The sequence below is a fragment of the Equus asinus genome, chromosome 4, assembly GCF_041296235.1.
Source record: "Equus asinus isolate D_3611 breed Donkey chromosome 4, EquAss-T2T_v2, whole genome shotgun sequence".
Taxonomy (NCBI): Eukaryota; Metazoa; Chordata; class Mammalia; order Perissodactyla; family Equidae; genus Equus; species Equus asinus.
Genome location: NC_091793.1, coordinates 140071033 through 140092207, shown reverse-complemented (window position 1 = coordinate 140092207; position 21175 = coordinate 140071033). Strand labels below are relative to the sequence as shown.

The window sequence follows — 21175 nt, the reverse complement described above, 5'->3', positions numbered from 1 at the left end:
ATAAAGAAACCCTGTTCAAAGCCTTCCCGGCGCCTAGACGTCACCGCTGCTCTCTCAGGATTTGTTCGAACCCAGACCTGTCTCCCACAGCCAATTTACACCTCTTATCTGATCAGCCAGTCCAGACGGAAGGTTGAATTGACCGCGTCTGCCCGTGTCCATGACAATGGTGTTAAAACCCCAGCACAGATCAAAGCTCTCCAGGCCCAGGGGGGTGGGGTTGCTTATAGGGTCCGGGCTCTTTTGGCCCCAAGCGATATGTCCCGGAGGTGGAGACATTAGGGCTGAGAGGGGCCACCATCTGAAGAAACCCATTGTCAGGGCCTGAATGATTTCCTGAGCAAAACCTAGTCCCCCGCGCACCACGATTAACTCCAGCAAAGGGGACCTTCGCGGCGGGCGCTGACGGGGAACGGCCAGCGCCAGGGGGCTCTCCACTCTGTCTGAAACCGAAAGGAAGGGAGGCGGAGGGAGGCAGGCGAGCGGGCAGCACACGCCGATAAACCAGAGCGCCCAGCCCTTCCCCTTGCAGAGAAATTCAACCCAAGCCGCAGACGCGGCCGCATGGATGCGCCGGATCCCCTAACCTAGACCTGAAGAGCTCATTTCCACCCCCATCATTCCCAGAGGGGCGACCAGCTCATCACCCCCCGCCCCCAGCCCCCGGACGTGGCCCTGCGGGTGCCCCCACCCAGCCGCAGGGCGCCGAGGACCTGGTGGGCAACTCCCCCGGGCGGTGGGCTCGGGCGAAGGGTGGGGGCAGCCATTCAATCCCGGCTCGCCTCGCCTCCTTTAACGTGTGTTGATATTAAAGAGAAATCAATCACGGAAAATGAAGCATTGGCCGGGAATAATTTTTTATCTCACGGGGAAAAGCAAAGAGCCAGGCGGCGGGGGAGGGGGCTCGCCGGCCACCGCAGGGGCTTCGCGCGAGCAGAGAGCGCAGCCGCGACGGAACTTTCTGGCAATGGGCAGCGTCGAGGAAATGCTGCAAGCTTCTCCCTGGGGGTGTCCCTAGTCAGGAGGAGGCGGGGACAAGGCTGGAGCAGTGGAGGCGGCCAACTTTGCCCAGGCTTGAACCTCGTTTTGCTTTCGCTGGGAAAATTTTGGCCTAATAGAATGTTTATGGATCGCTCGGCCCAGTATCTGCCGCGTAGCCCAAACAAATCGATGCGGCATTAGGGCCGGCGGTGGGGTAGCTGGGGGGCCCGCGTCCCCACCACGTGGGGGCCCGCGCGCCGCGTGCTCTTCACCTGTCCGGGTGCACGGGCGGGCGCCCGGCGCACAGCGCGACTACAGGCGGGGCAAGTTGCGCGCGCTCCCGCGACTCCAGGGGCTCCTTTCCGCCTCTCTCCGCCCGCCGCGCTGAAATCCCACCCCGGCTTCCCGCGGCCCAACTCGGCCAGCTCCCGGGACCCGGGACCCGGCCCCTCCAAGCCGGCGCCCCAGGGGCGGGGGGTGGGGGGAATGCGGCGCAGAGTGGCGCGCGGGAAGCAAGAGGGGGCGCTCCGGGCAGGGCCTGCCCAGCGGCCCCGAGCCCGGGCGGGAGGGAGGCAGGCGGCGGCGCTGCGATCCGGTGAGGCGGCGTGGCAAGGAGAGGGGGAGCCTGGTGCGCGACGCCCACGCGGCCTCTCCGCCGCCCTCCAGTCTGAGGGGCCGCGTGGCGCGGCCGCGGGGTTATTTGCTCCATTGCCCCCCTGCATGCACCGTCCGTCCTCCCTTTCCCTGACTTCTTCTCGGAATGGGTTCCCGCCTCTGGGCCCGGGCCCTCGGGCCGGCGCGCAGCGGTTGAGTCAGAGGTCTAGCTGGGCCTCGCCCTTCGCCAGCCGCAGCCAGCTCTCCGGGTGCCAGTCGGCTGCTCCGACGGAAACCCGAGCGGCCCGCGGCTTGCGATCGCCTGTTCGGGCGGCTGGAGAATATCCACCCTGGGCAGGTCCCGCCCTGGGTCCGAGGCTGCCTGCGGCCGCATCCTAACTGACTGCCCCGCGATCCGCGCCCCTGGGCTTCTCTAGAAGTGACGCAGCGCGGCCTGGGGCTAGGGTGGGAGGGGGATCTGCAGAGAGCGCGGGAGGCAGGTGGCAGAGCGGGAGTGGGTCCGAGGGGGTGTCGCACACACACGTACACACTCCACGCAGCGCTCGGAGACAGCTGTGCGAACATCTGGGGTAGGCGATGGCACACGAGTCTTCACCACCCCTCCCGCTCCGCAGAGCACACAGAACCTGAAGTTGTATGTGCATGTGTGTGTGCGCCAGTGTGCGCGCGCTCGCGCGCCGGGCCTACCAGAGTCCGTGCCTGAATACATAATATACCGTGGGCATTCTCACCGCGCGGTCGCGCGCGCACACACAGCGAATCACACAAACATACATAATTTATGCAGCATCCAGGTCTGTGGGAGGTAATTTAATTTCGCTACAAGATGAGAATTTAGAATTAAGGCAAGAGGGGATGCGGAAGCACAGGAAATCTCCACGGTGGGACCTGCACCCATCTCTGATCGGATTTACAGCTGCCCGGAAGACCAGTTATGGCAGAGGAGGAACCGCAAAGGTGCGGATTTGCAGAGCGAGGGCATTCCCGAATCTTCCTCCGCGGCAAATAAACACCCGAGCTTAAAGTGGGGTGTGTGCGTGTGTTGTGGGGTAAGAGCCAGAGTACCAGGCGCAACGCTTCCCTTTTAGTTAAATCCAGGCTCCCAGGACCCACCAGCCGTGGTGATGGGGGAGGTGCCCAGGAGGCTGCAGGGTTAGCCCCACCACTGCGCCGGCCTTGGTGAGGGCACACAGGGAAGCTTTTTCTCTCCCTAGACGGCTTCCCCCTCTTAATCACCTGTAGCAGCTTAAGAGTTTGGTGAGATTCCAGACACTGTTCTCAGAGGGGAGAGGGGCTCACTCTGGAGACTGACGTGGGGAAGGAAGGACAAGCCCCACTGGGTTCCCCGAAACCAGAGACCCCCCTCTCAGGAAGTGTACCCCTCTTGCCAGCCCTCCCCGCACACATACCGGCCCCAGGCTGTTCTGGGCCTTCCCTGCTTATCTCTGCAGTCTGTCCACACACCCTTTTTGACAGTGGTTGAGAACAAATTCCACTCAAAAGTTTCTAACCACTTCACAAGAGCGAGAGCCCTTCCAGGGCCACGCAGTTTGTTTTATCTAATAATGATTTTTAAAAGAACATATGATTTACTTTCCCAGACAAATGCATGAATTCGGCAAAGAGCAGGGATGACCAACAGCCCGAGCCCCTAGCTCAGCGGCAAGCCACCTCACTCCACCAGCCTCAGCCCTGTGATTCTGAGGCGTCTCCACACATCCTGCAAAGAACCCACAGCCCTGGAAAAGCAAAACTAGAGTCTTGTCTTTCCCAAGCCCTCCAGTTAACATTGCTCAATGTAGCTAAGTGGAGGGAATGCAGATGATTTATATTTCGCTGGCTAGGTTGAAGAAACTCAAGAGAGATGTTTTCTGCTTCAAGACAGAGGGGAAAAAATCCCAAAAACTGTAATGCAAAGGCTTTGTAGTATTTTTAAACCTTTGATTCAGTCCATATGTGACATGCGAACACCGCCAGATTCTGTCTACGTTTCAAAACACACACACACGCGCACACACACTCCTCGCAGGAGAGAAAAGTTGGGTTTCAGCAGCGGTGGTGGTGTCAGCAGGGCCGCCTGGGCTGGGCTCCCTCTTTAGATTACTAGGATGCAGGGCGCCTCCTTCTATGCCACTCCGTGTGGTCCCCCGCATTGGCATGGCTTTTAAAGGAAAAAGCATGTCGAAATGAAGAGAAAAAACTTCAGGGCTTACCTGGTTGGCCTCTCACTTCGTGTCCCGAGAAGCAGAGAGCTAAGAAAACCCAGGAGAGAGGAAACATATCCATTTTGGAGAAGGCGACTCTCTCCAGAGCGGGATTTGTAGATTTCTTGTACAATTATAAGTCTTTGTGTTCTTCCCTCTCTTACGTTCCTCCTTACAGTGTCTTCTGCAAAGGTTTCTAATGGTCAGGGTTTCCCTCTTGGGTCCTGGCGGCTCGTCTTCAGCTTTATTCTTGCTGGATCCCCACCTCGCCAGGAGGAGGGTAGCTCTTGAAATCAGCAAAGACGGAGCAAGCCGGGAAGAGGGGACCGGTTTCCTCTCTCAAAAACAAAACGCATTTATGTCCTCTCCAGTTCCTCAAAGTGTCATTTCCTTTATCCTACAACATCGCGAATATTTCCCGAAAGCCAAGCGTAAAAAAAATAATAATAAAAATAAAAGCCAAGACTTGCTTTGGGCATCCGCCGGCCCCCAGGCAGCTGTGTGATCTCAGAGGCATAAACTGACACACGTCCCCGGCACCCGGGACCCGCACGCGGGCGGAGGACCGACCGCCGGGACGGCCCGAGTGGCAGGCGGCCGCCCTGCTCGCGCCCTCGCCGGGTTCCTCAAGCGGGAGCCTTCCCCAACGGCTACACCCGCTCGGCCAGCCTCTCGAGGGGAGTCTGAGGAAGGAAGCCGCTGCCGCTGCCGCTGCTGCTGCTGCTGCCGGTGCGGCGGCGGCCGGGATCGCGGGGAGTGAGCGCGCCCCTCTCCGAGTCGGCTCGCGCCCGCCCTCACCTCCACCTCGCCCAGCGCCTCGCCGAGTGTCTGCTCGTCTGAGGATGTGCCGGGCCGGGCTGCGGGTCGGTGCCGCGCTCGCGTTCTCTGCTTCCCCTCCGGCTCCCCCCTGCCTTTTCAGGCCGAGCAGCATGTGGATGTCAGAGCGGCGGCAGAGCTATCCGATTACGCGCCGGCTCAGGGCCCGCCCCTTCTGTGTTCCTGATTAAAGAGGCAGCCGCGGAGGCGCGCGGCGCACAGTCCAGCGCCGCGGCATCCAGCTCAGGCGGGGCGGCGGCGGCTCCCCCCGGGCCGCGGCCCGATCAAAGTTCAGGCAGTTCCCGCCCAGCCGCCCCTCTCCCGCCCCGCACCTCCCGTCCCCCCTGGGCACCTCCGCGCCTGGCTGTGCCGGGCTGCCCGTGCGCCATGCCCCGGAGAGGGAGAGCCCCCGGGCACCTCCAGGGCGCGCTGCCCTTGGCCGCGTCTCCCCAGTCAGAGGGAGACTCTACGGAAAACGGGGGAACTCCTTGTTCCCCCAAATTCCCTGACTCCGATGCCATACACGTAGAACCCAACACAATGCCACGCGCAATGGCGTTACCAGAGGAGCTGGGCGGCGTACGGTGTTTGGAGCAGGGAGCCAGGCGGCAGCTCAGCCATGCGTTCGCACAGGCAGCAGTGCGTGGCGGCGACACACACGGCCAGTCCCCGCTGAATAAAACCCCAAACACTCCCTGCGTTTACTACTCAGATCCTTTGTTACGTCCCAAACATACTCCTCTGCTCTCTGGGCGAGGATTTACTTCTCCCTGCGCCCCTAACTTGTAACCATCAGTAGAAGAGGAAAGACTTTCTTCAAAGAATTCCCAGGTGGTTTTATTGGATTCCTCTAACCCTCTAAAAAAGTACCGGTACACGAAGGCTTCCCCTGAAATGCTACTGTAACTACCTCTCTTCACGTTTTCCACATGGAAACTTGGTCACAATGCGGAGGGAAAGAAAACAGCGTCGTGCCAAACATTTTTAAATGGAGGCGTGAAAACTGTTCGGAGGGGGCTTCAAGCTAACAGCGGGGAAACTCTTGTATCTTTGCTTCTGAGGATGGCTGGGTGGGTTCCAAACTGTCCGGCTTCACTGAGCAGCTATTCTGCATTATCATCAGGACTCCAACAGGAACAGTCTCAGTAACACTGTGTCCACCTTTTCTGCCACTCTGCGGATGAAGAAAAGTAAAGTTTCGGTGACAAGAAACACACACACATCTGACTATCCCATTTATTTCCTTGCTGGTACTTGTGGATTCTTCTGGGTGGTTTTGCTCCTTATCTGGACTTGCCATTAGCTTTGTTTACCACTTTTAGTGTTTGAAAAATCTGTAACTCCCACTTAACTGTTATTTACACTGAGATAACCAAAACAAAATTGAATCAGAAGTGATTTGCAAATAGTTGAGTCAAGCAGTGGCGGGGTTTTACAGTGATGTGTAAATCCACAGGCTGGTATCGGCACCGTTAATCTTGGACGCCTGCTCTGAAAGGGCATTTAATGAAGGAGGCCCAGCAAGTCCTTGCAGACAGCACATCCCCTGACCGGCCTGAAGCTACCCTTCATTCTTTTCATTCTCTCTCCCTTCCTTCTTCCCCTCCTTCTTTCCTTGGCTTGAGAGCACATCCACATTATTAAAAACTTCAGATTTAGTTTTCTTCCTGTTTAAACGTCAACTGTCAAGGAAGACTGCCATTCCCAATATTCAGTGGAGTAAAGAGGCAGTCTGGATTTTGAACCTTAAGCAAGATTTCGGCTTCTATCATCACCAAGACACTGACCTGAGGACAAATAACGCTATCCACAGTGACAGAGCCTGAATGAAGAGTCATTTAGTATCACCTCCCCCCACCACTCCCCAGGCTTGCCAACCCAATCTAGCAAGGGCCCAGCATGGAAGAATCCTGTTTCTGAGAACATTATAGCCAGAGTTTAGGTGAAGGGCAAGAGAAGAGGAGAGAGAGAGAAAAAGTAAACTGAAGCCCATGGGAAACCCTTGGAATGACAACTCTGGACTTCTGCTCTTGGGGTCTCAGCGGTGATGGTCCCCATCAGGCTGCTTTGGGGGTCTTTGGTCTGGTAGGGAGACCGGTCAGTTTGAGTGTTCTGTTCCTGGACCTGATTCCCAGCGTTACGGATTTTAATTTTTCAGAGGTGTCCTAAAGGGGGAGTTGATTTACTTCCTGGGAGCCCTCAGCACGACCCTTGCAAGACTGCTCCTCCGTCCACTTGGGCACAGTCCTGGTTCGCTGCTGTTGGGTGGAGGGTGGGACGTTGCTTCAGAGCCCTGGGGACTCCAAGCGGCCAGACCGTTGTTAATCCTCTAGGGGGCAGCACTCAATAAATAATGCTAACACTCCCTGCAGTTGCAAGTCTGGTGGTGCTTTTACCTCCAGGAGCTCCCAGCCTTTTATCAGACCGGGAAGGATTCAGAGTGAGCCCAGATCTGCCTGAGCCCACTCTGAGCAAGAGCCCACCAGCCCAGCCGGGACTTAGAATTGCTTTAATCCAGGACTTCCAACCACTCTTGGGAACTAAACACAAATCCCACACGTGCCCGATGGAAAACGAATCCTTAGGGAAATTCTCCAGACTGGGACTGGCTCAGACCTGCCAGCCCCGGTTTTTGTCTAAACTGGAATCTCAGCAGTTTGGCTGCAGCTGGTTTGGTTTCAGCCAGAGGTGCAGGGCTGAGAGGCCAGGCGCTGTACTTCTCGTTATTTGGCAAGTCCACCTCCTTGACCCATGAGAAGACTGCCTTCTAAAAGGCTAGTAGCATCCACAGAAACAGTGGGCTTGTTAACAGAAGCAGAGAACTGACTAGACAACAGCTAACTAGTGGAGCTGACGTTCCCGGCAGCATCACTGACTCACCCAGGACGTTTGACATCATTATCCTTAATTGTGAAATAATCATAGGTAATCCCAGCCTACATTCCATTCCTTTGACAGGAAGGGATGTGGGGAGCATAAAACAGATTTGTAAAAGATGCTAAGAGAAAGCTGTAACCCAGCCACACCCCAGTGGAAAGATGGGCGTTCCCAGCTAGACAGTCCCAAACCTGAGGGGCCTCGGAATCACCTAGGGCAAGTGTTAAAAATTCAGATCCCTGGGCGCCAGCCTCCTGCAGATCACATCCCTTGGATCCAGAGCAGTGTCTGGGAATCTGTATTTTTAACACACATTTTAGGTGATTCTGATGCAAATGCTCAAGAAGACAGCAATTGGGAACCTCTGCTCTGAGATATTCTGTGTACACATGGCCTTCAGTATATGCACGTCCACTGAAGGACGCCTGCATAATGTTTCTTCTCACTTCGTCTCCAGGCACTTTTCAGACAGGGGGCAGGTGGTTCAGGTTTCTTGGAAAAGCCACCAAGAACATGTCCCTTAAAATGCCAGAGTGGTAGTATTCCAAGCTTTATCTGGTAACATTTATTTCACAGCAGCAGCAAAGGACCTTTTGAAAGTACCAAGAATCTCACCTCCCAGGGGAGGTCTGCAGGAACGTGTTCAAAGTGCCAGCTGATGGGGTTTATGGATCCAGCCCTTTCACCACCAACTGGCTCAGCCATTGGTTGTTACTAGAGGTTTGTTTCAGGTATGGTTTTCCATCTGTGTACCTCACACTGTGCTTATTAAATGCTCATGGAAGTGTGACTACGTAGGAGGTGTGCAAGCAAGGAAGACATTTGGGTCTTGCCTCCTGGGAGCACAGAATCTAAAAGCTCCAGAAGTTTCGTGCTTCCACAATAGATACCACTTGTCACATGGTGCTTCCCCTTATCTGAGCCCTGACATCGATGAGCTCTCACCCTGGAAGGGGTAGATACGAGGCATAATTGTGTCTTAATCTGTAATTCACTGCACCGCCCTGGTTAATATGTAGCTGCATCTGTCTCACAGGCAGAGCTTCAGTTAAAATGTAATAGGTCCTCATTTTTCATTCTCTCTTTTGTTTGAAGCTGAAGGCCAGGTTTCTGGTCAATAAGGTTTTTTCCCACTCTTTAAACCATCAAGATTTTTCTTTCATTCAGTCCATGTGAACCCTGCCTAGTAGTTTCTATCTAATATTACCTTTGTTGGTTTCCTGGAATCCTTACAGATTTCCAGAAAGTATCAAACTTTCCTTCACTCTAAACTGTGTGTGTCTCTCTTGTCTCTTTCTCAGACACAGACACAGACACTAGATCAGGAAGGAGGGAACCCCATGAATGAAAAAAAGGAAAAAATGATCAAAATGTGCAAAATCCATTCAAATATCCCCGGAATCCTTGGCCAGGGAAACTGAGGAAGTCATATTGCCCCCTCTCCTCTGCGTGGCTCGAGCGTGAGGTCGATCTCCTCTGCCACACTAATTTTTATGTGTTTGAGGCATCAGTGCTTCAAAATGGACCCCACCAACACTTCTCTTTAGAGCCACGTTCTCCGGTGTGACATCCTGCAATGAAGGTGATATCTGTGCTTCGCACATGGCTGTTGGGCATCTGAAATGTGCCCAGTGTGACTGAGTAACTGAATTTTAAATTGCATTTAATTTCATTAAATACAATTTCCCAGCCCCTCAAAAAATACAGATTCCACGTGTGTTTAACGGCTGCCATATTGGACAGCTCAGCTTTAGAAAATCAAAAGGCCAGAGCCGGAGATTCCCATAGACGCCCATAGAAATTTACACCCTTGTCAGGATCTGAGTCCCCCTCACTTGTTCACCAAAAAGGGAACCCCAAGATGAGCAGAGGTGTCATGTGAAAACGTTGGGTATCTGTTGGGCAAGGAAGAGAAGGGCTGGCCCAGACCACTGTCTATCATCCTGTGCCCTCCTGTGCTCTCTTGGATGACTCTTCCAGAGCACCCACCAGGGTCAGAGACTTCACAGTGCCCCCCAGCCTCTGGGCCTCAGCTCAGTCCTCAGTGGAGAGAAGCAGGTTGTGGCAGCAGAAACCTAAGGTCAGGGCAGGTGGACCCTAGGTCTCCACTGCCCTTGGGTGTCTTTGGAAAGTCTGCTCACCAATTTGGGACCTATTTCCTCACCTGTAGAATGAAGGGGTTGGTTTGAATGACTTCTGCCTCTTTTCGGTTTTGAATTTTGGCTAAGGATCTTTCCTTAGCCAGTGCATGGGTGGGGCTTAACTGGATATCCCATTATCGTGGGGTCTACCTTGGGTACCTTTTCTCCAAGTGAGCAATGGCAAGTATGTCTGGCATCTTGGCAGGGCTTTTAGAGGAGATATTTTTGGACAAAGCCCTTTCCTAGCCCCTCAAAAAAACCCAGATTCCACTTACAATCACACACAAAGGCCAAGAGTGTGTTTATAACTTCACGGCAATTATAGGTGATGTGATTGGAAATTTTAGGGCTGTGATCTGACGTTTTTTACCATTCAGGAAAATCTTATTTTGAGCTGAAAATTCCCATTCTCTCACTAAATTCATGGACCGATGTTCTTGGAAACTTGAACCTTCCATCCATGAGGGCACATCGTTCTTCCTTGTTCACATTCGCACATACCCTTCCCCCCACCCCCCGCTGATCTGTAAGGGTTTTTCTTCACTATTTTGGTTATTTCTATTTTCAAATTTGTAACCTGTGACTTATGGTGCCTTAATAAGACATCTACATGTCAGGTGATTGTTAATTATGATGGCAATAGCTGCTAATTGAGCATGAAAGTCGTGGTGGGAAGGCAGGAGTCAGGGAGCTGACCTTTTGCTATGGAGGACACTCTGGGTGGGTTAATTCACACCCAGCATAGTCATTAGTTCCCTCTCTCCTCCTTCGTATTTACTCCCACGCAGTTTACTGAGCTGCCAATCAGTCTTTACTGTCCAGATGAGCTCTCTGATGGCCAGCGGGTGTAGACGGTTGCTTGCTTTCTGCAGGGACCGAGACATCACCTCTAGAGGCAGCCTTCTTTTCTGTCTCCAGACTTGGGTTCTATTTACTTTCTAACATAACATAAGGGGATAAGTAGTACAGGCACATTGTTAAACAGTTCAGACAGCATAGAAAGGCAACTGATGAAAATTTAAGCTTCCCTGCCCCCCCCCCCCATTCTGCAATTCACGTCCCCCGTTCACCTCCCTGTTGGTCAGGGTTTGGGGATCCTTCCAGAGATATAGGGACTGTGCTCCAAGTTAAAAGCAGAAACACATTCGATGTTTTCCCAGCTCTCTTCCCCCAGCCTGCTCTCTCTGCCTCTCTCCCACCAGCCCTAAGCAGTAATGATCTTGAAAGCCGTTAGGGGGCAGCTGTGACCAGAAAAGGGACAACAGAGAAAATGTAGAACTGAAATCCTAGAGAAGAGAGGGGAAAAGAAATGGAAGGTACGCCAAGGAGAGGAGAGGGCTCTGCAAAGGAGAACAACGAAAAAGAAAGCAGAAATAAGCCAACGCAAAGCATTACGAAATGAGAGGAAGTGGGGAAGGAAGTTATAGTATTAAAAAGCTAAAGGAATTGTCTGTGTTAAGAGAGGGGCAATTTACAAAGGCCAGGGATTATTTCAGGTTTTTTTTTTTTTTTTTAAGACAAACCTGTAGAACCCGAACTGGCTCAAAGCGAGCAGAAAGTAGGAGCTTATCTTCCCTGAGCCGGAAAGCATTCGTCATGCTGGACTTCACGTTCTTGGGACCTGCTGCAGGCTGAAGGGTCCAGAGCACCCTCTGTGCCCTGGGGCTTTTGACGCGGGGTGGGGACCAGGTGGAGCAGCCCCCTTCCCTCACATCTTCAGAATGCTGAAGAATGCTCGCAGCCTCAGCGAGGCAGTGGAATTGGCTTGGATATAAAGGTGCTGTTCTAGTTCTCAGTACGACAGAGCTCAGAAAGGAGGGCACAGGTTTCCTTTGAAGTGGATGCCACAATCAAAGTGCTTTCAGGTGCCGTCAGGGCAAACCGCCCCTGTTTCAGCAGATTAGCTTCATTAAAGCTCCGGGCTCCTGCTTTAATGTTTCCCAGGCCCGCCCCCTCAGTACATTAGGCAGAAACAAGCCCTCATGGGAGTTCATGGCCTTCATGTTTGGCATTGTGAATGGAATGCATGGGCAACACTTAGGCTGGGATAATACGAAATGGAAAGTTGCTTCCAGAGCACGATAAATAAGAGCCCTTTTAGGTTAGTCCTCTTTTCTCTTTCTAACCCAAACTTCCCCTCCCCGACTTTAGAAGAGACAACAAACTCTTGAGGCGACCTGCTCTAGGGTCACCGCACACAACCTGGACCACCTGGGCAGAATTGCTAAATCTGACTCAGAAGACAGAATCCTCCCCGGCTGACCCAAACTCTATACCCAGTGTCACTCATCGAAATCCAGGGAAAATTGTTATTTTTGGGTCATAGTCACTTGCTCTCAATCACCTGTCACAGTTGATATTTACTGAAGACCCAGGGTGGGCAGGGGACCCTTGGGGTACACCATGGTGATTGGAGAAGAAACCTGAGGGCGTCTTCCACAGGGACCCCTGGGCCCCGAGCCAGAGGAGCTGGCCTTTCTCCGGTGGGGTTTGGATGGATCCGGGTAAGTTGCAACATGAGCTATTTCAAACAGTGGTTGTTTTGCAGAATTTGGGTTTTCCCCCCGGGGCCCAAAGTCAGCTGCTCCCTCCAATCCTCTCACTCTCTCATTCTCTTTCTTTGACACCGAGTCCTAGACTTTGGTTTCTCAGAAGTTTTAAAAGTCATACTGGAAAGTTGGCCAAACAAAAACCTCTCTGACCAGAAGCAATTGGCTTCCCCTTAAACAAGTCCCCCAAAGTTAAATTACAAAGTGGGTTTGTCCCTTCGTTAGCATTTGGCAAGGATCTAGGATGTGAAAACACTTCCCATTTGATTCGATCATAATTTAGAAGAAATAGTGCAATTTTTGGCCTTTCACCACATGTGGAAGTGTTTTCCTGTTGCTATACCCGGCTGACAGTGTTATCACAAGACCGTCCTTCTCCCGCACTGAACTCCCCCAGCCCTTAGGGAACGGGAGAGTCGCACTTGAGGGGTCAGGAGCATCCTGGGGCAGGTCAGTCTCACCACATGATGGGTCAGGTCCACAATGGGAGATGACAGCCGTGTCAGAGGGAGCACAGGCCCTGAGCCAGGCCAGGAGACCTAGTTTGTGGTTCTGGCTTTATCGTCGACGCTGTGTGTGCCTTGTGTGAAATCCTCTCCTCTCTCTGTGATCCCATTTCCTCACTCATGAAAGGTATGTTGTTATTCCAGAGAATAGCTCCACTCGACCATGCAGGCGAATCTACACTTGACATGGAGTGGGGTCCAGTTTAGAGCTCTCATTGGTTCAAAAAATATTAATTGAGCTGTGCTCTATGCCACCCTCTGCGTGGGTGGAAGAGACGTGAGCACCTCAGCGAGGACGGCTGATCTCCGGAGATTTGCTTCCCAGGGGGAAAGACAGACAGCACCCAGTCAGCAATGTGCAGGATCCTCTCAGATGGTGACACTGAGCTCCGAGAAGAACCCAAAGTAAGACAATGGGATGGAGATCAGGAAGCCAGCCGGCAGGAAACCTGGGCCAGCCCTTCCACCAACCAGGGCCCCACTGTGAGCAGGTAGCTCAGGCTTAGCCTCTCATCAGTCAGATAAGGGCTGGGCTGCTGCAGTGTTTTTTCTTTCTTTTTTTTAAAGATTGGCACCTGAGCTAACATATGTTGCCAATCTTTTCTTTCTTTCTTTCTTTCTTCTTCTTCTCCCTAAAGCCCCCAGCCCAGTTGTATATTCTAGTTGCAGGTCCTTCTAGCTCTGCTGTGTGGGACGCCACCTCAGCATGGCTAATGAGCAGTGCCACGTCTGTGCCCAGGATCTGAACCAGTGAAACCCTGGGCCACCAAAGTGGAGCACATGAACTTAACAACTCGGCCACGGGCCGGCCCCTGCTGCAGTGTTTTTTAAGGTTTGGGATGAGATCCTTTAGTGGGTTATGAAATCAGCTTAGAAGTTTGTGATCAACATTTTTTAAAAAATGCAGTAGCTCTGAATAAAATGAGTGTAAATTGTTTTATAAAACATTTCCATTTATACATATATTTGAAACACACACAACTGTTCTGGGTCACATGTAAAATATATTCCTTTTTTTTTTTTTTTTAAAGATTTGCACCTCAGCTAACAACTTTTGCCCATCTTTTTTTTTCTTCTTCTTCCCAGGGCCCCCTAGTATATAGTTGTGTATTTTTAGTTGTGGGTCCTTCTGGCTCTGCTATGTGGGACGCCACCTCGGCATGGCTTGATGAGTGGTGCCATGTCCACACCCAGGATCCAAACCCGCGAAACCCGAAGTGGAGTGTGTGAACTTAACCACTCGGCCACTGGGCTTGCCCCTATTCCTTTCTTTGGGTTGCAGTGGATTAGGTGATCTCTAAAATGTTTTTAAGCCTTCAAACTCTATGATTTCATTAAATTTTTATAGCAGGGGCCCAATGGAACATAGTTCTTGCTTGATTTTCCTTATTATTGAATAAATAGTAGCATTGCTCATCAGAGAATCCCAGGGTTTAACCCAGTTTCAGGCACAGGATTGGTGCTTGACAAATGTTTTTTGAATTAATGGAGACATGGGATTTACGCACTCGGTCTTAAAATAAGTACAGCAACCTAATATGAATTACCAAATAACTAACAAAAGTATCAAAATAATTTATATTTTCCCAAATGCCAATCTTGCAAACCAAATTTGAGATGCTATTGCCCTTGTGATGCTAGGAACTGCCTTTTCTTATCATTCTCAGAAACTCTGTTAAGATTCTAAAAAAAGAAAAAGCTTAACATGTGCTTCTCCCAAGTAGGGCAAACTGCTTTCTTCCCACGTAGAAATGTAATTCAATAAACCTTTAGAATGTTTAAGAAAGAAAAGAATTAGTGGGGAAATTTTCCTATTTCTTGTCCTTGGGGATCTAGATAATTCTGCCTTCCTGAAATGGAGTCTCGTTTCTTAATTCCTTGTGAGTTTTCATTTCTTAAGTCACCCTTCTTCAAAGCACCAGTGATCTTGTTTAACACAGATTTTTTCCTTAGTAATGGCTTAAGTAGCAAGCTTTTCAGTCTCAGAATCATTTTTTAAAATTATACATTTGATTAGAAATAGATGGCCCAAGTCTTCCATCCTTCCTTGCTTGGAACCCCTCTTGATGTCCATGGGGATGGGAGAACCAGACCGAAGCGATCCCATTGAAGAATCAATGATACATCATGCTTCAGAAAGGCAAGAGTCAATGGGCCCTTCTCAGAGCCCAACGCACATGCTCATGAGTTAATTTTCAAGTCCATTTCCTTAATTGCCTGAAAATCCACGGCCAGGCAAATCGACTCAGAGTTTAGGATTGCTACACCCAACCTTCTGTATCCAACCCCACCTGCCTTTCTCAAAGCAGAGCAGACATACAGACACCAAGAAGAAACGTCAGCACCTCGCACCCCAGTCACATGGCAACTGCTTGCCAGAGCAGGCTGTGTTTCCATTATGGGCACCTGGGTTCATGCAAAAATGTGCTCTTGAGCTATAACATAGGCGATCACTTTTCTGTGAGTCAGAGTATATCGTAAGTAACATAAAAGAAAGCGCCGTTAGAAGGAAGCCCATATCTTTATAGTGAATAAGGATCCCAGAGCCGATCAACCCAATAAGCTTAGGTTGACCTGGAACTAACTAAAGCGTGTTTCCTGGAGGTCAGTTCTGAAACCACTGTTTGGACCAAAATGTATAAAAATCATGAAAGGCGTTTGCATCATTTTCTGGTCTTTATTTGTGTTGTTATTATTATTCCAGTTACTAATGACGAATTTACCCAGGTCAGGGAAAATTAATGTATTCACATTTCTTTTTCTCTTTTTTGGCCAAATATAAGTCATATCAAATGCAATCCCATACCATGTATTTCTCTAAGTAATTCTGGTTTTTGTAGATTTTTTTTCTTGCAGAATCTCTCATAGAATCATTTTAACAATGACATTTTGGTGAAGATATGCTAAGACATATATATATATATATATATTGTTTTTTTAGTAGCTGAAGTTAACTCTGCTCATCATTTTGAGAAGAGATGCCCAACCGACATGGAGAAATAGCAGCTTTCAGTTAAACAAATGCAAAGCTGTATTTAGGCTTTTTTGCAACATTGTGGTGGGAAGAGATCAAAGTCTCTTCTGCTGCTATTTTAAAAATACTCGCCAGGGCAATTCCATCAGAAATACTGTTACGAAAGCTTTTGTATTCTGATCCTTTCTGTTCAAGGGTGACACATTCAGAGAAACCCCAGATCTGGTGAAAACGATTTTAAAAAGTCAATTTGAACAAATGCTGCTGTGCTATTTGTTAGAATAATAAAAAAAATTCTCAGACTTTCTTTTCTTTCGGTGAGGAAGATTGGCCCTGAGCAACATCTGTTGTCAATCTCCCCCTTTTTTTTCTCCTTAAAGCCCCAGTACATAGTTGTCTATCCTAGTTGTAAGTCCCGCGAGTTCTTCTACGTGGGATGCTGCCTGAGCATGGCTTGATGAGCGGTGCTAGCTCCTCACCCAGGATCCAACTGGCGAACCCCAACCGCTGAAGTGGAGAGCATGAACTTAACCACTTGGCCACGGGCCAGCCCCTCAGACTCTCTTAAGAAGTTGTGGTGGGAGGGTTGTTTAAAGAGGAGGAAGATGCACACAGTCAGCGGAAGCAGCGTCAAGTCTGGGATCCTCACTAAACTTTTAGGACAAAACCCTTTATCTTTTGCTAATTGCAAAATAACCAGATCCCCCTGCCCCAGAGTTGTGCGGAGAGTCCTTCTGCCTCCGGGTAGAGGGACGTCCGCTTCTCTATCACACAAAGAGGTGTTGGCTGAGCAGGACGTTAAGCTCTCAACTTCTGACACCAAGTTCTGTACTTTCCCCACAGGGCAGCGATTGGACTCCAAACCTCTCCCACCTCTCTCCTCATGGTCTGTGTACTCTTGCGCCTATAAAGGATCTTGGTAATGGATTCCAAAAGAAATCTTACAACACACTGCAAATCAGCATCAGCTTGTGAAACTGAGGCCGGTCATGAGGATGTTGATTGCTTAAAAAACAGTGATCACCACTGTGGTAAGAACATGTCGCCCTACAACAGCATTCACTAGGCCCCTGATTGCTCCTGGGGTTAGCCGGGGCCATGCCACTAGACAGCTCCCCCTCCAGTATCTGTGAGCACGGATCACAGAGTTAGACCATCTGTGAGCAAGAGAGGGAAAGAGCCCGTGTGACCTGCACGGATAGGAAGATGCACACTCCTGAGGGTAACTCGTCTCTGGTTGGCAGGGTGGATCTCTCCAGGAACAAGCAGAGAGGGTGTGCTGCTTGCCTGGGGAGAAGGTCCTACTAGTTCCGATGGGAACGAAGTGAAATAAACTAACTCCTCTCCAAATGGGGACAAGTTGCCACTATTTGTCAGGTAACATTCTCAAAAATAGAAATATCTCAAATATCTTCTTGTTGGTTTATTGTTGCTGGAAAAAATGAGTGTGCTTAGTGGAAGGCGGGGTTACCATCACACGGAAAGAGTGTTGCTTCGGGGATCAGAAGTCTACTGTCTATCATGCAGCAGCCTTGCAAGCAGGTTTTACTCGACTCTTGGGGTTTCTGTTTCTTCCTCTATAAAGTGAGGGGTTGGGATAGGTCGCTCTCCCTGGAAGGTTATTCTTCCTTCTGCTCCCTGATTCTTGGTGGGCTGAGCTCACTGGACCCTCCTGTCAACAGCCCTCTCTGGATGTGTGTTCTTTCTCCAGGCGGTTGGCTTTACATGACTTCAGATGGTCGTCCATGCTTTAAAAGAAAAAGCCTGGCAATTTATAAGTTAGTACCCTTTGTCTCCAAGCAGCGGGATTAGGCACAGGGGCAGGAATGCAAACATCACAAAGGTCAAAGATCATGACCTTTCTGAGTGGAAACCAAGACAACTGCATGCCTGAGTGGCACTAGGGTCTTGATCTGGGCCAGTCTCAAGGTCCCTTCCCACTGGAGTATTCTGTGAGCCACAGGCCCTGGGAATGGGCTCTTCCTTAGGTGTGCAAGCAGATTCAGGCTGGAGTTCTTTAAGTGACTGTTGAACAGTGGAAGTCCTGGTGCACATATGCGCTGTTTGGGGATGGTTTAGAAGTGTCAGTGTGTGCTAACGCCCCTGGCTGGTTCCTGGAATACATGGAGGTTCAACCAGTGACACGAGATCACGGGCAATGCTAAGGAACAGTGCGATGCCAGGAGAAGCACACGGGGACACAGGACCTTGAACATGCTCAGCTGTACCTGCGCCGTCTGGGCAGGAGGCTGGTCCCTGAGGAGTGTGCAGACACGGTGGTGTCTGCGCAGAGAGGAGCAGATGTGACGGTGGTGGAGGGGGACATTCAACAGCTGTGGGTGGCTCCTATGTCTGGTTCCTATTTGATTGACGGGCAGACTGATTTCACCTACCACTGAAAAGAAATGGACAAAAACCAAAAACCAGAACACACACACACTGAGAAACCTCAAAAGTGCAACCATGAGTGCATGGCTCAAGGATAAGTTAACAGAAGAGTAATTTGTATATAACCAAAGGTTGTGAAGGAGACAGACATCCTTTTAGCCTCAGAAGGCACAAAGGCTTTGCTATAAACTCAGGGAAAGCCACTGGCAGGAGCAGGAGATAAACCCTTGCAGTGTGAGATAGCTGATTCACTTAAAATGTGGCCATAACCAAGGAAGTTTAAGAGAGCGAAAGCGCAAAGGACGGCCAGCTGGCTCCTGACGCCAAGCCCACACTGCGTCCTTCCGCCCTCCTCTCACCGTGAGGACTCAGGCTTTCCGTTTACCTTCTCCAACAGAGGATTTCCCCAGCATGAGAGAGAGAGGTGTCTTCAGGAAGGCCTAGAGCCTGAGAATGAAGGAGGGAGGGACTGGGGAGGGCAAGGAGGACCAGGCGCTGAGTGTGTGAGGTGAGGAGGGCTAGAGTGTGAAGGGTGTGGCATAAAGAAGGGACAAGAAATTCCGTGGAGGACGCTCAGTGCTGCCCGAAGAAACGGCAGTGAGCTGATGCCCCCAAATCCAGACAGTGTAACTTCACGACACTGTACGGTTGGAATAAACAGGTCAGCTCCTCTGTGGGAGCCTGCCCCACACTTAATGTCACCAACCGAGGTAGATTACTCCATTGGTCCCAGTTGTTTGCCTCACTCTCTGCAAATGATTACACATCTGTCCTTTGCTCTATGGTATACAGCGCCTTCTCGAAGGTGTAGGGTATGACCCCACCCCTTGACATCAGACTCGGCCATGCAACGTGCTTTGGCCATTGGCAGGTGAGTGGAAGTGACATATGTTGTCTGCAGGCAGACATTAGAGAGCCGTGGTGAGGTTTGGCCTCTGCCCCTTGTCTCTGCTGTGAAGATGGCATGCGCCACCAAGGGCTGCATGGATGCCAGCACAAAGAGGATGCGAGGAGCAGAGCCGGGCTGCAGGTGAGCCATGCTGACGTGTGCTGTGAGCGAGACCCAAACTTTGTGCTGTAAGCCACTGAGATCTTGGGGTTACAACAGCATAATCTAGTGAATGAGGATGATACAAACCACTTTACATTGTGTGGGTGCTCCCTGTGACCTCGCAACACTGTGCTGGGGGATGGGACTTCCCACAGTTCTGGGGTTGGGTGAGTCCTCGCCAGGAGCTGTCCTTGGCCCCTACAGAGTGGGCGGGGAGATCCGAGTCTCTGACAACCAGCTGACCGGCTAGGCTGTCAGATCAGTGACCCTCCCCAATTTTCCCCTCCCCAAAGGTGAGCTCCAGGCCCCCCTGTGGAGCCAAGAGAAGGACCTAGAGCCTTGTTCCTATTTACAAAGATTTTAAAGCAGAAATAACTGGGGGAACTGACCCAGAAAAGAGGAAGTCTGGGGCAGGGGAATTCTGTAGACAGAGTCTAGGAAATTCCACTGAATCAGAGCTGGGTGACAATCAGATGGGTGTTTTTCATCTGAAGCTGGGAGGGGCTTCAGGGAGCAAAGACTTGCTTTTTCCAGGAATCTTAAAAAGGAGAAAAACTGAAAGAGAAGTCAGAAATGCCTCAGGTATCGCTATTGAGAGAAAAAACTCCATCAACGGATAGTGGCAGCGGGAAGTGAGCTGGGTTATTCGTGACTGTCTTCCCAGATAGACGCCAACTTCTCTGCACTCACCGGGAAGCTCACCAAGCCTCGCGTCATAAATGAGAGCTTCTCATGGACCATTTCATGAGAAAAGTTTTGTGCAGTTTCTTGGTAACCTGTTACATGTCTCCGTCTCATCAGACAGGATACGGAGAAGCGATATTGGGTGGGAGGCAGGACTAGATGACCTCAAACTCTTTCAGCTCAAATAGATTAATATTTATTACTCTGTGCTATGACTTATGACATTAAAACATCAAAATTGACTGAATTAGGGCGAACGAGTAGAATTAAATCTGAAATGTAAACACAGCATCTTATCATCTTTATCCCTGTAAGCCACATGAAATTATTTATAGAATGAAGTGGGGAGTAAATAAGTGAATGTACTAATAAAATGTTGTGTTGCAGCCTAATGCCGTGTTCAGACTAATGTGAAGTGAGCAGGAGCAGGTTTTGAGAAGTTCGAGAACATGGGAAGATGCTAATGGATTTGCGCGAGGAGGGAAAAGGACTGACAGCGTGAGTCAGGCTCACGGGTCCCAACACTTCCACAAAGTGATGGACACGATGCAGAGAAAAAGGGAGGGTTTCGGAAGCTCCCTGCAGGTGCTGTGCGTCCACCGAGAGGTGGGCCATCGCTGTGGCTTTACCTGAATTTCCCTTTCATCCCAAATGTTCATTTTAGTCTCCTGCGAGGATTTTTCCCCAAGTGTGACCAATTTTCCAATTTTGTAATGGAAGCCAGGAGAAAATGGAATTCTCTTTATAGAAATCCATTTTGTAGCCAACTTTCTCAAGATGAGTCTATCCCTGAAAGCAATTTCCCTCACCTGGGAGAGGCGGTGGAGGCGTTCAGGGCCGGCTAAGTGGATCGCTGACAATTTGCTCCTCTAGTTGTGGGGGTTTAAACGCAAGGCCTTGGAGGTGAATGCGGTGAGGGCCGTCCTTTCCAGGTCCTTCTCAAGCTGTGCTGAGTTCTGTTTTCAGAGCAGTGTTCACAAGGGACTAGGCAGGAGATGGGGTGGGGGCGGGGAGTTGCTTCAACACCCAAGGGCACCAGGTCGATGACCTTTATCTCCAGCACACTCTGGAACTCGGTTGGTGAGCTGCACACCTCATCAGTGAGGTAAATGGAAGATGAGTCAACAGACAAGAGTGGCATCGAGGTGTGTCCCTGTCACAGATCAGAATGGCCACTGGGGATTTGTAAGAATGTGGAAGGAATCATCTAACAAGAATTAGAACTCATGTCTGGCTGGCTCCTTGGCCTGGCTTACAATTCAATGCCGCTTCTTTGGGGGCACATTTGTGATTATGTAGAGGCAAAACAAACCGTTCGGTAGTAAATTAAATCAGTTTTATACTTGGTGGGTGACTGGCATGCCACATATACCGCCAGGCTTTGCTGCT

At 50.6% G+C, this 21175-nt stretch overlaps 1 protein-coding gene across 3 annotated transcripts in view; it reads right to left on the bottom strand.

Annotated features, from left to right (window-relative positions):
• NRP2 (neuropilin 2) overlaps nucleotides 1–4813 on the bottom strand; it is a 112979-nt gene extending 108166 nt beyond the window's left edge. For all 3 annotated transcript variants that reach the window (XM_014836395.3, XM_070508445.1, XM_070508446.1), the window contains exon 1: nucleotides 3810–4813. In XM_014836395.3, the coding sequence (XP_014691881.3) occupies nucleotides 3810–3882 (73 nt within the window). In that variant the 5' untranslated portion in view covers nucleotides 3883–4813. The remainder of the gene's footprint in view (nucleotides 1–3809) is intronic.
• Between the last annotated feature and the right edge of the window lie 16362 nt (nucleotides 4814–21175).